Below are 14177 nucleotides of genomic sequence, written 5' to 3'. Positions count from 1 at the left end.
TTATAGCACAAGCCTCCTCGGTTTTGCTCACAGCTGGGAGAGCTCTGCATCCGCCTGCATTTCCTGATTGTGTCGTTCGGAGAGATCTGGCGGTAAGAAACACTAAAAGCCCACTGTGATGCCACAGTAAGTAAATGTGCACGCATCACAATATATTTTCCCCATAATACTGTAGAATGTAAGCCCGCAAGGGCAGGGTCCTCTTTCCTCTGTACCAGTCTGTCATTGTTAATTTTGTTTACGGTAAGTGATATTTGTATTTTGATGTAACCCCTTCTCATGTACAGCATGATGGAATTGATGGTGCTATATAAATAAATATAATAATAATATTTTGGTGCCAAGAGACACACGGCTGGAAAAAAGGTTTTAGTTAGTTAGGTATAGTGACTCTACGGACCACGTTTTCCTTCTGGAATCAAAGGCCAGAAATCCTAGATTTCTCACTAAGTTTTCGTGCTGTTCAGTAACTAAGGATTTTATGCTACATTTAGGTGCTGACACATCACGCAGTGTTCTCCAGGAAGGACTTGTGTTTTCCTCTCTGTTCTCTGGAAGAGGGGTTTCTCTGTGGGTCAATATAAGGCAGAGAAGTGATGCAGCTCCAACAGACTTTGTCCACGGCACCTTCTCTGGTATGTATATACAGTAAATAAATGTTTGGACACATCTTCTCATTTAAAGATTTTTCTGTATTCTCATGACTATGAAAATTGTGCATTCACACTGAAGGCATCAAAACTCTGAATTATCACATGTGGAATTATATACTTAAAAAAGTGTGAAATAACTGAAAATATTTCTTATATTCTAGGTTCTTCAAAGTAGCCACCTTTTGCTTTGATGACTGCTTTGCACACTCTTGGCATTCTCTTGATGAGCTTAAAGAGGTAGTCACCGGGAATGGTCTTCCAACAATCTTGAAGGAGTTCTCAGATGCTTAGCACTTGTTGGCCCTTTTGCCTTCACTCTGCTGTCCAGCTCACCCCAAACCATCTCGAATGGGTTCAGGTCTGGTGAATGTGGAGGCCAGGTCATCTGGCGTAGCACCCCATCACTCTCCTTCTTGGTTAAATAGCCCTTACATAGTCTGGAGGTGTGTTTGGGGTCATTGTCCTGTTGAAAAATAAATGATGGTCCAACTAAACGCAAACCGGATGGAATAGCATGCCGCTACAAGATGCTGTGGTAGCCATGCTGGTCAGTATGCCTTCAATTTTGAATAAATCCCCAAAAGTGTCACCAGCAAAGCAGCCCCACACCATCACACCTCCTCCTCCATGCTTCACAGTGGGAGCCATGCATGTAGAGTCCATCCATTCACCTTTTCTGCGTCGCACAAAGACACGGTGGTTGTAACCAAAGATCTCAAATTTGAACTCATCAAACCAAAGCACAGATTTTCACTGGTCTAATGTCCATTTCTTGTGTTCTTTAGCCCAATCAAGTCTCTTCTGCTTGTTGCCTGTCCTTAGCAGTGGTTTCCTAGCAGCTATTTTACCAAGAAGGCCTGCTGCACAAAGTCTCCTCTTAACAGTTGTTGTAGAGATGTGTCTGATGCTAGGCTAGAACTCTGTGTGGCATTGACCTGGTCTCTAATCTGAGCTGCTGTTAACCTGCTATTTCTGAGGCTGGTGACTTGGATAAACTTATCCTCAGAAGCAGAGGTGACTCTTGGTCTTCCTTTCCTGGGGCGGTCCTCATGTGAGCCAGTTTCTTTGTAGCTCTTGATGATTTTTGCCACTGCACTTGGGGACAGTTTCAAAGTTTTCTCAATTTTTCAAACTGGCTGACCTTCCTTTCTTAAAGTAATGATGGCCACTCATTTTTCTTTACTTAGCTGCTTTTTTCTTGCCATAATACAAATTTTTACAGTCTATTCAGTAGGACTATTAGCTGTGTATCCACCAGACTTCTGCACAACACAACTGATGGTCCCAACCCCATTTATAAGGCAAGAAATCCCACTTATTAAACCTAACAGGGCACACCTGTGAAGTGAAAACCATTCCCGGTGACTACCTCATGAAGCTCATCAAGAGAATACCAAGAGTGTGCAAAGCAGTCATCAAAGCAAAAGGTGGCTACTTTGAAGAACCTAGAATATAAGACATAATTTCAGTTATTTTATACTTTTTTGTTAACTATATAATTCCACATGTGTTAATTCATAGTTTTGATGCTTTCAGTGTGAATTTACAATTTTCATAGTCATGATAATACAGAAAAATCTTTAAATGAGAAGGTGTGTCCAAACTTTTGGTCTGTACTGTATATATTTGGCTAATTTTTTTTAGATTCTCCATATAGCCGAGTACGGACTTTTCCTCTAGTTCTTGAGTTTATACGGGAACAGGAGAGGAACATTTGGTTGGGGAATTGGAATAGAAATATATATAAATTCTTAAGATTGTGAACCACTGTGCTAAACCTCAGGTGAGCCTGTGCTTTGTACTCACTTAATTAAACCAGTATTCTCTCAGGGTGTAATAAGGTAATGGCGGTCGGTTCAGACAGGCACGCCAACAGGTAAATTCACATAGAGAAAATAGCAGAAATAGTTCTCTTGGGTGCTGAGCTGCCCAGCATAGTGGCTATAGCCTTCCGACAAAATGTTTGTTTGATGTTTTTTTTCTTTGTGCGTTTATCCAAAACCGAGCAGGAATATCTTTGTTCCTAAGTATAACAGTTACTGACAGTGGGCTGTGTGGAAATTAGTTCTTTTTTTGTCTGTGACTCCGCTGTATCTTGAACAACACCCTCGGTACATGATTTACATTGTGATCTATGTGAATTATCAATTATTGACAATATTTGTTCTTACCAAACAAGGCACAGAACATTCCACCAAGAATGGGGTCTGGAATAGAAGCAAACAAAGCAGTAAACTTTCCAATTGTTCCTAGAATAAACATGATCCCGGCACCATACTGCACAACTCTTCGACTGCCAACCTAAAAGGAATATAATAAAGAAAAAAAAACAGGTTATTTCTAAACTTTTATTATATTATCTTTAAAAGGTACAATATAAATAATTATTAAACAATGCTATATTTTAAGAAAAATATTAAACCTTATTAATCCAACCCCAAACAGTAAAAGCAGTACACTATATATCAGTGGTGGTGAACCTATGGCACGCTTGCCAGAGAGGGCATGCAGAGCCCTCCCGGTGGGCATGCGCATTATTTCCTCAAAACTAGCGCTGCCACCACTCTCCTCAGTCCGCTTGTAATCTCCCTCATCACTAGCGCCGGTGCCACGGCCACTGTCCTCTCTCCCATCAGGTCGCGTGCTGTTCCATCAGTCTGTACATGGGCTGAGGATGTGTATCTTGCGTGGGCTGAGAAGAGTGGCAGCAGCGCTATTGCCAAGATGGCATGCGTGCCTACAGGTAGGACTGATATATGAAGAGACCAGATCAGTGTTGGAATGGGCAGAGGTAAGTAGTTTTTTTTATGTGAGGCCATTATACAGTATGGAGCAGTATATGTGGCCAATATACTGTATGCAGCATCATATGGGACCATTATACAGTATGCAGCATCATGTGGGGCCATTATACTGCATGCAGCATCATGTGGGACCATTATACAGTATGCAGCATCATGTGGGGCCATTATACTGTATGCAGCATCATGTTGGGCCATTATAATGTATGCAGCATCATGTGGGACCATTATACAGTATGCAGCATCATGTGGGGCCATTATACAGTATGCAGCATCATGTGGGGGACCATTATACTGTATGCAGCATCATGTGTGGCCATTATACAGTATTCTGCATAATGCTGTACAGTGTTGAAAGGGAAGTGTAGGGTTAGAAATAGTGGTTAGGAATGGGAAACTCAGTTTAGTAGAAATAACGGGAGGGGGCCCTATAGTGCAGTATTATTAGGAGAAGTTATGCTCACATTACAGGGGACTTTCCAGGTTTGTTGGAGCTAGAATTGGGCATAGTTTACTTGAGTGTAGTAACTTCCTGATAAAGATCAATGTGTGTGGTGATGATATGGAAAGAGGAGACAGATAAGCTAAAGGGCTGGAGAGGATTAAGGACATACGGGACCCCAAGAAAAAGCAGCGTGCCAGCGGTCACTTTACAGTTCAGTGGTCATTCTGGGATTATCCGGGGCCTTCGGCCGGGACTAGGCAGAATTATGTATGCCTCTTACTTCTTACAAGGGAAGCCGGACGGAAGATCGACTGAAGCTAGTGGACCTAAAGGAACGGGAGCTGCAAGAATGGAAGGAAGGGTGGAAGTCGAATAGTTTTTGTGGACTCTGGAACAGGAACCATGGTAACAGGACCAGAGGAGATCCCAGAGATTAAAGTGAGTATTCAGTTCCTAATGCAGCACACACCACAAACAGTACATTACAATTTCTTTGCGGGGTGCCAGGGTGCGGGAACACATCAGCCCCTCACCAAGACTACCACCCTGGCCACCTCACATATGCACTGCTATTTTGAGTTCTAACCATAGATTGTTAATGATGTTCAGATGAAGGGACTATGAGGACTATTGTAAAACCTTCAGTTTGCGCCTTTTGAGGTAGTGTTTTGTGTATTTTGATGTGTATTTAGGATCATTATTCATTTGTAGAAGCCATCCTCTTTTATACTTTGGCCTTTTTTACAGATGATGTTATGCTTGCAAAAATTTGTTGAAATTTCATTGAATCCATTCTTTCCTCTACCCGTGAAATGTTCCCCATGCCATTTGCTTCACCAGAATTCCAAAGCATGATTTATTCATCCCCATGCTTAATGGCTGGCGAAATGTTCTTTTCCTCAAATTATGTGCCTCTTTTCTCCATGCTCTATTTTAACCTCATCGGTCCACAGGACTTGTTTCCTTAATGCATCAAGCTTGTTTAGATGTTCTTTTGCATACTTCTGATGCTGAATTTTATGGTGAGTACGCAGGAGAGATTTTCTTCCGATGACTCTTCCATGAAGGCCATATTTGTATAGGTATCTCTGAACAGTAGAAAAATGTACCACAACTCCATAGTCTGCTAAATCTTTCTGAAGGTCTTTTGCAGTCAAGCGGGGGTTTTGATTTGCCTCTCTAACAATCCTACGAGCAGCTCTCACTGAAATTTATCTTGGTCTTCAAGAAGTTATCTTGACCTCCACTGTTCCTGTCAACTGCCATTTCTTAATTACTTTTCGAACTGAGAAAAGGGCAACTTGAAAATGCTTTGCTATCTTCTTATAGGCTTCTCCTGCTTTGTGGGCCTCCACCATTTTTATTTTCAGAGTTTTAGGCAGCAGCTTAGAAGAACCCTTGGCTGCTGTTTTTTTGCTCAGGGTTAGAGGAGGCTGGATTTTTTAAAAAGCTGTGAAATTTGAATCACCTGGCCTTTCTCAACGTTGATAGTGAAAAAGCCATAACCCTAACAGGCTAATTAAGGTCTGAAACCTTGGTGAAAGTTATCTGAGCACACAAATCTTCAAGGGTGCCCAAACATTTGTATTGACCCATTTACCTTTTTAAATTAATTAATTTTTAACATGTAAAATATGAGAATAAAAAAATATATATATATATTTTTGCCTAAAATACAAAGGAAATGTGTAATCCCCATAGAATGTAAGTCCGCAAGGACAGGGTCCTCTCCCCTCTGTATTAGTGTGTCATCGTAAATTTGTGTACTGTAAATGATATCTATTGCCCTGTATGTAACCCCTTTCTCATGTACAGCACCATGGAATTAATGGTGCTATATAAATAATAATGATAATAATCTTTAACTTTAGGCCTTTTAGAGATCATTTCATCTTCAACTTGCTTAACTGTTCACAATAACAGTAATTTTGACCAGAAGTGCCCAAACTTTTACATGCCACTGTATACCCCAGTATGGTCACTGCCAAACTCCACAATAACAAAAGGAACTGTCATCCTGTTAAGGAGAGAATGTATGGCATATGAAGATATACTGAAATCAAACTTATATGGACGCTTTGCTTAATATTAGATTCATGTAACTTTAAGGTTTTCTGATTCTCTGTTATAAGACTTAATTCTGTTTATTATTCTTTGCCAAGATACACCAATGTCCAGGTGGATTTTAAAAAAGGCTGTGTGATTCCCATAGTCCTATCAAGAGTAAATGCACCTGCACGTAGGGAAATCAATTCCCCATAAACGAAAGATCAGTAGAATAGGTGCATAGACAGATATCAGCTTGACCTAGAGCAGGTCATTAGGGTGATAACAGCACAGAATAATAAACAAACAATAATCAATCAAAAGTGACTTGTGATAATTGTTATGTTGAAAAAACCCATGATGTAATGTGCTGAGACCGCCTGATTTTTCCTATAAAAGGAGGTATTCTGCAAAGCATTAAATCAGGGAAGAATCATTTGATACATGATCCACTGTGTCTTGTGTGTTCTTTCCTCCGTGCACATATCATCTCTTTCAGAGAACCAATTTGGCCACAGACAATTAAGAGGGGTCACACCCAAGTGTGACAGAATTCACAGCTGACGCCCAACGTGGGGCTCAGGACGATACCCAGATGACCACAGCTGCACAATGTTTCCCCCAGGACGGACTTCATCGGTGGAAAGAGTCTGCAGCTCTGAACAAGGTAAGAAAATATATCATCTTACCTGACCATTGTATTCACGCCCGGGCCTGGGTCGAGATAGTTGGATGTCATCTCTAGGACAATAGACCATATTTGAAAGTCCTGAGTCTATGAACCTGGTCTGATATATATACTTCCTTAATTGTCTGTATCTGTGTATTGTCCTGTCCAATTAAGGGTGTGTCTAGTGTCTAGTCATAAGCCATCCCACACTGTACAAGGGCTGCTAGAATAGTACAGTGCGGGGGGGTGTACTATTACTACTGTGCAAATTGCCATGGTTCCGACCTTAGATGGTCGATGAGGTAAACTTATACAGGCGCTCATGTCCAGTCATTCGCCCCATAGTACGAATTCGAGGTCTGGTGATGTGACTGACACGGCATACACACATATGTGACACTAGTACAAAGGATTGTGGCATTGCTATACCCCTCCACTGTAATATCAACTGCATTAACCAAAGTTGATTACTAACCATATTACCGCTCATCGCAGCTGAAATGACAAAGTTCAGCCCTAGTTGTCTTGGTGACAAGACCAGTGAAGGCAAGGGGAAAGGTTTAACTACTGCATTACTACTCACAGTAGTCTCGTGTCTTGCCCTCACTGTGTACAAAGCCTAATACTCAGTGTCTCACAAGAGGGTTGGCGCATTATTAAAGTACTAGACACACCCGTCCGCAGATTCAACACCGGTTATACTACCTTTTCAGCTGAATTTCCAGAATTCAAAGTGCTTTGACTGAACATTCACGCTAAGATATCTGTTCCTAGTCCAGAGGGTGCACTACTACACTATATCGAGTCCAATAAGTTGTGTCACCCTACACACACAACACCCTTCAGGTGTGTCCACAATCACGGTAGTCCAGAGGAATATGAAGTTTTGTCAAAACAGGAAGTACGGTGGTTGGAACTTAAACTGTAATATGGGTACCAGCGAGTCTAAAACCAGTCAGTTCTCTGCAAAAGAGATAGTGGCAGAAAGAGAAGGCAAACAGTATGTTACAAATGCAAAGCTCCTCCTGAAACGTATGGGATCTACAACCCGAGGGGGAAGGCTTGATGAGAGAGAATGGACAAGTATGTTGTCTAGCAAGAAAGGACTCTTACGAGATAATAATGTTTTAAGGGATGCTGAATCATGGTATAGAATGGCAAAAGAGATTAAGAGACAAATGGGGGTTGAAGAATGTAATTCTGCCACTGGTGAATATATGTACCGACCACCTCCCGATAAAATGGCTCTGGCTCTGGCAGCTGCACCCGCACCGCACAGATTACCCCCCATACTCTCCAGAGGGATGGACATGTGCAGTCTGCCAAAATCAGGATCCAGATTGAAGGGACACGTGTGCTGTGTGAGGGACACCACGGCCACGCAATTCTACCTCCCTATACCCAGTCCTTAATGCAGATGGCATGCCCCATGTCCCGGTGGCCATCTTGCATCAGGCTACACCTACACTAATAGCCATTCTAAATAAGGGCACACGTCACCGAGCGGCCATTTTAGCACCGGTAGCATTTGGCATATACACAAATGGGGATGAGGATGAAGATGATGAGGAAGAAGGGATTAAGGAGGAAAAGGTAGAAACTGTCCACCCTCCAACCATATCCTCACAGCAAGAAACAGACACAAGTAGTCCCACAGTATAGCGGGAAGCAAACCCAAGAAACATTACAGCAGCATCAGACCCCCACAAGAAGAATATCTATACCCTACTACATAGATGAAAGCCCAGACAGGATGGGATCCATAAGTGGTTCTGACCACCGCCGTATTAGGCGTACAGCTCCCATCCATAACAGTTTAATCTCTGCCAGACGTTGTACCCGCTACATGAGCTGGAAGCCCCAGGAAGCTGCTACTCTAGTAAACATTCTACCAGACCCGGAAGGGCACCCTATGCCTTTCTACAGGAAGATGAGTCAGATACACAAGACACACGCTGCCTCATGGATAGACTTGATTGGACTAGCAGAAATTAAAGCAGGTGACTCCTTCTGGCCTGTTATGGAACCAGCCTTGACACCCATAAGTAGGCTACCCGAATGCTATCAGTCCCTACGATCAGGGTAGGACTTCCTTGAAAAGCTCCGGCTTTGGGCTAAGGACCGGCTGGCAGACCAAGTCACCTCCCTGCAGGATACCATGCAGGAGAAAGGAGAGTCTGTGGAAAAATTTTACCACAAACTAAATCAAATGTTTACTCATCTAGGATTTGATCTCCTTGACAAAGCCCATCACCAAATCTGGGTGCAGGCCTTTGTGCAGGGCCTCCGAGAGCAGTTGCAGACCACAAAGCCAGAGTACCGAAGGCTTGATTCAGAAGTGCTCCACACAGTAGCAAATGGGTTAGCGTTGAACCAACCAGCCAGACCCCGTACCACTCTCCTGTTCTCTCAGGACCCTTTGGACACCGCAAACCACAAAGGCCTAGGGCCATCTGCTACAACTGTGGCAAAGTAGGACATCTTAAAAGGAACTGCAGATCAGCTCCACTCAGGAGGGGGCCATGGCAGCTGCAGCCCACCCAGGGACCACCTGGACCCCATCCACAATAGGACATTGGCAAGCCGGATCCACTGCACACACCACTCATACTCTTACACTCCACAAAACAGCCAAGTGGACCAACGCCTACCATCCAGATAGAGGTTGAGGGTAAACCCCTTAATTTCCTGGTGGATACCGGTGCAGCCAGAAGTGTAATCAGGAACATTGACTTACCCGACCCGGACTGTCTCACGTATGAAGTAGTGCCTTGTGTAGGGATGGATGGTGACACACGGTACACTCCGATGACCAGACCCCTTCATATTGGTCTACAACCAGGGCCATATTTGCCACTAGGCACTTCAGGGCACGTGCCTAGGGGTGCCAGGATGCAGGGGGCGGCACCTGAGCAAGGGGGTTTTTTTTTTAAGTCCTTTTCAGCCCGCCCACCCACCCACCAACAATCATTACTGAACTTTGTAGCCTGACCCCGGAAACAGCCTGCTCCTTCCCTGCCCATGTTCCCCAGCCGACAGCTGCTCCACGCCTCTGTGGGCACAGCAGCTACTTACATGTCCTTGGCCGGTAAGTTCTTCCCTTCCACTACCAGAATGAAGAGGGAGCTCCATTTCGCCATGGCTGAGGGCAGAGAGTTCAGCAGCCCGCTCCCATCCTCGTCTCCACATTAGCCCTAAAGGCCCTAAAGAGGAAGGTGGCCCGGGGTGGTGCTCACAAGCAGGACCTAGTCTCTACCGTTCTCCTGGGAGCTGCTGGAGTTCTGTAACAGGGGCATGACCTAGGGTCAACCTGCAGAGTGAATGGAAGGAGTATTATGGCCTTTTATATGGAAAAGCACTGATTTCTCTCAGTGTAAATGCACATGAGGAATTCACAAGCTGCTCACTTCAGACTAAAGAGCTGGTCAATTCAGCTACCTATACATGTTTCATTTGTTACTGTTTATATGGAATGTGGAGAGCAGAATAAATACAATGACAATGTAAGGCAGTTTTCCCCATACAAATCAGTATCCACCCAGCTTTCCCCCATACAATTCAGTATCCACACAGCTTTCCCTCATACAAATCAGTATCCACCCAGCCTTCCCCCATACAAGTCATTATCCACCCAGCTGTCCCCCCTACAATTCACTGTTCACTCAGTTTTCCACAGAAAAATCACTATTCACCCAGCTTTCCCCATACAAAACAGTATCCACTCAGCTTTCCCCCATACAAAACAGTATCCACCCAGCTTTCCCAATACACATCGGTATCCACCCAGCTTTCCCCCATACAAATTGGTATCCACTCAGCTTTCCCCCATACAAAACAGTATCCACCCAGCTTTCCCCCATACAGAACAGTATACACCCAGCTTTCCCCCATACAAATTACTATCCACTCAGATTTCCTCCATACAAAACAGTATCCACCCAGCTTTCCTCCATACAAATCAGTATCTACCCCACTCTCCCTTATACAAATCACTATTCACTCAGCGTTCCCCTATACAAATCATTATACACCTACAAATACCGCCACACCATGACCAGACCTCATATTGCCACCACATAGTGACTGAATATTGCAATACTGTAAGGAGACAATGGAGACCCGAAGACTGTCCATCCCAGTCTACGCCATAGCCTGGATCCCTCATTATCGTAGGAATATGTCAATTAATAAATTGTTTTTCTAAAGCTTTATAGTGTAGTTTTAGGTCAGAGAGGGATGGTTAGGGATGAGCTAGCAAGGTGCAGGGACAGGTAGTGATGGCTATTTGCGGACATGGGCGGCACTTGCGGTTTTGCACTTGCGGTGAGACAAAAAAACACTGCTAGCAGCAGTTTTTTTCTGTTGCTGCAAGTACCGCATTTGCCGGATTGCTGCAAAACCGCAAGTGCCGCACATGCCTGCAAGTCCCATAGGGAATGAATGAAGCTGAACGCAGTGTTGCCGTAAGTGATCCGTTATGCGGCAAATGCGGAAAAACTGCGAATCTGCAGCGAATGTCAGAAATCGCTGATGTGAAAGTAGCCTAAGTCACTGCCGACAGTGTCAGCATTAGTCATACTCACCAATGGGGGAGGCAGCACGAAAAGTGCCTAGGGCAGCATAAACTCCAAATACGGCCCTGTCTACAACCCACACAGAGTAAGCTGTCTCAACTAGTAGTCTCATCCACCTGCCCCGTCAACCTACTAGGATCAGACCTACTATCAAAACTCCAAGCCAGCATCCAGTTTGACGAGGATGGATGTTGTGAATTCTGCTCTTGGGCTCCCTCCGGTGGTTATAAGTGGTAGTGCTGCTGTCTTTGGATCGCAGCAGTCATCAGGTGTGTCCACTTATTGCAATTCTGACTGGGCTATTTAGTCTTGCTTGACCCTTTGGTTAGTGCCAGTTGTCCATTGTTTTCCTAGAGGATTCACTTCCCTGCCTGGTCTCTCTTGCTTGCTGTTCATTTCAACAAAGATAAGTGCTGGCTTTGTTTTCTGCCATCCACATGATGTGGGCCTGATCGTTCTAGTTATTTTTCATGTTTTGTCTTGTCCAGCTTGGTCTGTATAAGGATTTGTTTAGCCAAGCTGGTATCTCTGGAGATGCAGATTTACCCTCCATGCCTTTAGTTAGATGTGGAGTTTTTGTATTTTCTGTGGTGGATATTTTCTAGTGTTTTAATACTGACCGCATAGTACTCTGTCCTATCCTTTCTATTTAGCTAGAAGTGGCCTCCTTTGCTAAATCCTGATTTCAGTCTGCGTATGTTATTTCCCTCGCTTCTCACTTTCAATATTTGTGGGGGGCTGTCTATCCTTTGGGGAATTTTCTCTGAGGCAAGGTAGTTTTCCCTTTTCTATCTCTAGGGGTAATTAGTCCTCCGGCTGTGTCGAGATGTCTAGGGAGTGATAGGTACATTCCACGGCTACTTCTAGTTGCGGTGTTAAGTTCAGGGTCTGCGGTCAGTACAGGTACCACCTTCTCCAGAGTACGTCTCATGCTGCTCCTAGGCCACCAGTTCATAACAGATGGAACAGTCACTCTTACAACCCCACTCTCACCGGAGCAGTCTGCAGAAGTGTATGGTCTCTTTTCTTTACAGAACACACCTGTGGATTCTGTGGACATTGAACTGATGGCGCTGATCCCAGACTCATTGTGGGCACGAGGCCCGGAGGATATTTGCAGGCTCAAAGTCCAGCCTGTGAAGGTGGAACTGAAACCAGGAGCTCTGTTGCCACGGAAACCACAATACCCACTCTCCATGTCACAATCTGCTGCCATCACACAACTGAAAATCTACCTGGAAAATGGAGCAACCATCCCCACCAAGTCACCATGCAACACCCCTTTGTTTCCGGTAAAGAAGGAAACACCTAAAGGACAGCTTACAAAGTTCTGCATGGTACACGACTTGCGTGCTGTCAATGAAGCCACAGTGTTCGACACACCCATTGTGCCCAACCCACACACACTGCTTTCATCAATCCCACCCACCTCCCCAAGGTTCACAGTGATTGACCTGGCCAATGCCTTCTTCAGTGTACCTCTACATCCTGACAGCCAGTACCTGTTTGCTTTCAAACACGAGGGTCGGCAATACACTTGGACTGTGATGCCTTAAGGGGCACAAAATAGCCCCTCCATGTTCACCCAAGCCATGACAATGGTCCTGGAACACTGGGAGATGAAGTGTTGAGCATTCCGATGCTGCAAGTATCGGGTATCGGCCGATACTTGCTGTATCGGAATTTCCGATACCGAGATCCGATATTTTTGTGATATCGGGTATCGGTATCGAAACAACATTAATGTAAAAATGTGTAAAAGAAAGAATTAAAATAAAAAATATCGCTATACTCACCTGTCCGACGCAGCCTGGACCTCAGCGAAGGAACCGGCAGCGTTGTTTGTTTAAAATTCGCGCTTTTACTTGGTTACGTGAATTCCCGGCTTGTGATTGGTCAGGGCGGCCATGTTGCCGGGACGCGGACCAATCACAGCAAGCCGTGACGAAATTACGTCACGGCTTGCTGTGATTGGTCCGCGTCCCGGCAACATGGCCGCCATTAACCAATCACAAGCCGTGACGTCACGGGAGGCTGGACTTGCGCACTTTTTAAAAAACGCGCGTGTCCAGCCTCCAGTGACGTCCCGGCTTATGATTGGTCAAGGCGCCATGTTGCCGGGACGCGGACCAATCACAGTAAGCCGTGACGAAATTACGTCACGGCTTGCTGTGATTGGTCCGCGTCCCGGCAACATGGACGCCATTAACCAATCACAAGCCGTGACGTCACGGGAGGCTGGACTTGCGCACTTTTTAAAAAACGCGCGTGTCCAGCCTCCAGTGACGTCCCGGCTTATGATTGGTCAAGGCGCCATGTTGCCGGGACGCGGACCAATCACAGTAAGCCGTGACGAAATTACGTCACGGCTTGCTGTGATTGGTCCGCGTCCCGGCAACATGGACGCCATTAACCAATCACAAGCCGTGACGTCACGGGAGGCTGGACACGCGCGTTTTTTAAAAAGTGCGCAAGTCCAGCCTCCCGTGACGTCACGGCTTGTGATTGGTTAATGGCGGCCATGTTGCCGGGACGCGGACCAATCACAGCAAGCCGTGACGTAATTTCGTCACGGCTTGCTGTGATTGGTCCGAGTCCCAGCAACATGGCCGCCCTGACCAATCACAAGCCGGGAATTCACGTAACCAAGTAAAAGCGCGAATTTTAAACAAACAACGCTGCCGGTTCCCTCGCTGAGGTCCCGGCTGCGTCGGACAGGTGAGTATAGCGATATTTTTTATTTTAATTCTTTCTTTTACACATTTATATGGTTCCCAGGGCCTGAAGGAGAGTTTCCTCTCCTTCAGACCCTGGGAACCATCAGGAATACCGTCCGATACTTGAGTCCCATTGACTTGTATTGGTATCGGGTATCGGTATCGGATTGGATCCGATACTTTGCCGGTATCGGCCGATACTTTCCGATACCGATACTTTCAAGTATCGGACGGTATCGCTCAACACTAGAGATGACACATCCCACTACAA

General features: G+C 45.0%; 1 protein-coding gene across 1 annotated transcript in view; it reads right to left on the bottom strand.

Moving 5' to 3' along the window:
- SLC23A1 (solute carrier family 23 member 1) overlaps positions 1–14177 on the bottom strand; it is a 395963-nt gene that overhangs the window by 78575 nt on the left and 303211 nt on the right. The window contains exon 11 of the mRNA XM_077264915.1: positions 2825–2954. Within this exon, the coding sequence (XP_077121030.1) occupies positions 2825–2954 (130 nt within the window). The remainder of the gene's footprint in view (positions 1–2824; positions 2955–14177) is intronic.

This window comes from Ranitomeya variabilis, chromosome 5 (genome assembly GCF_051348905.1).
Source record: "Ranitomeya variabilis isolate aRanVar5 chromosome 5, aRanVar5.hap1, whole genome shotgun sequence".
Classification (NCBI taxonomy): Eukaryota; Metazoa; Chordata; class Amphibia; order Anura; family Dendrobatidae; genus Ranitomeya; species Ranitomeya variabilis.
Note: the sequence above shows the minus strand (reverse complement) of the source record. Positions and strands in the feature narration are given on the sequence as shown.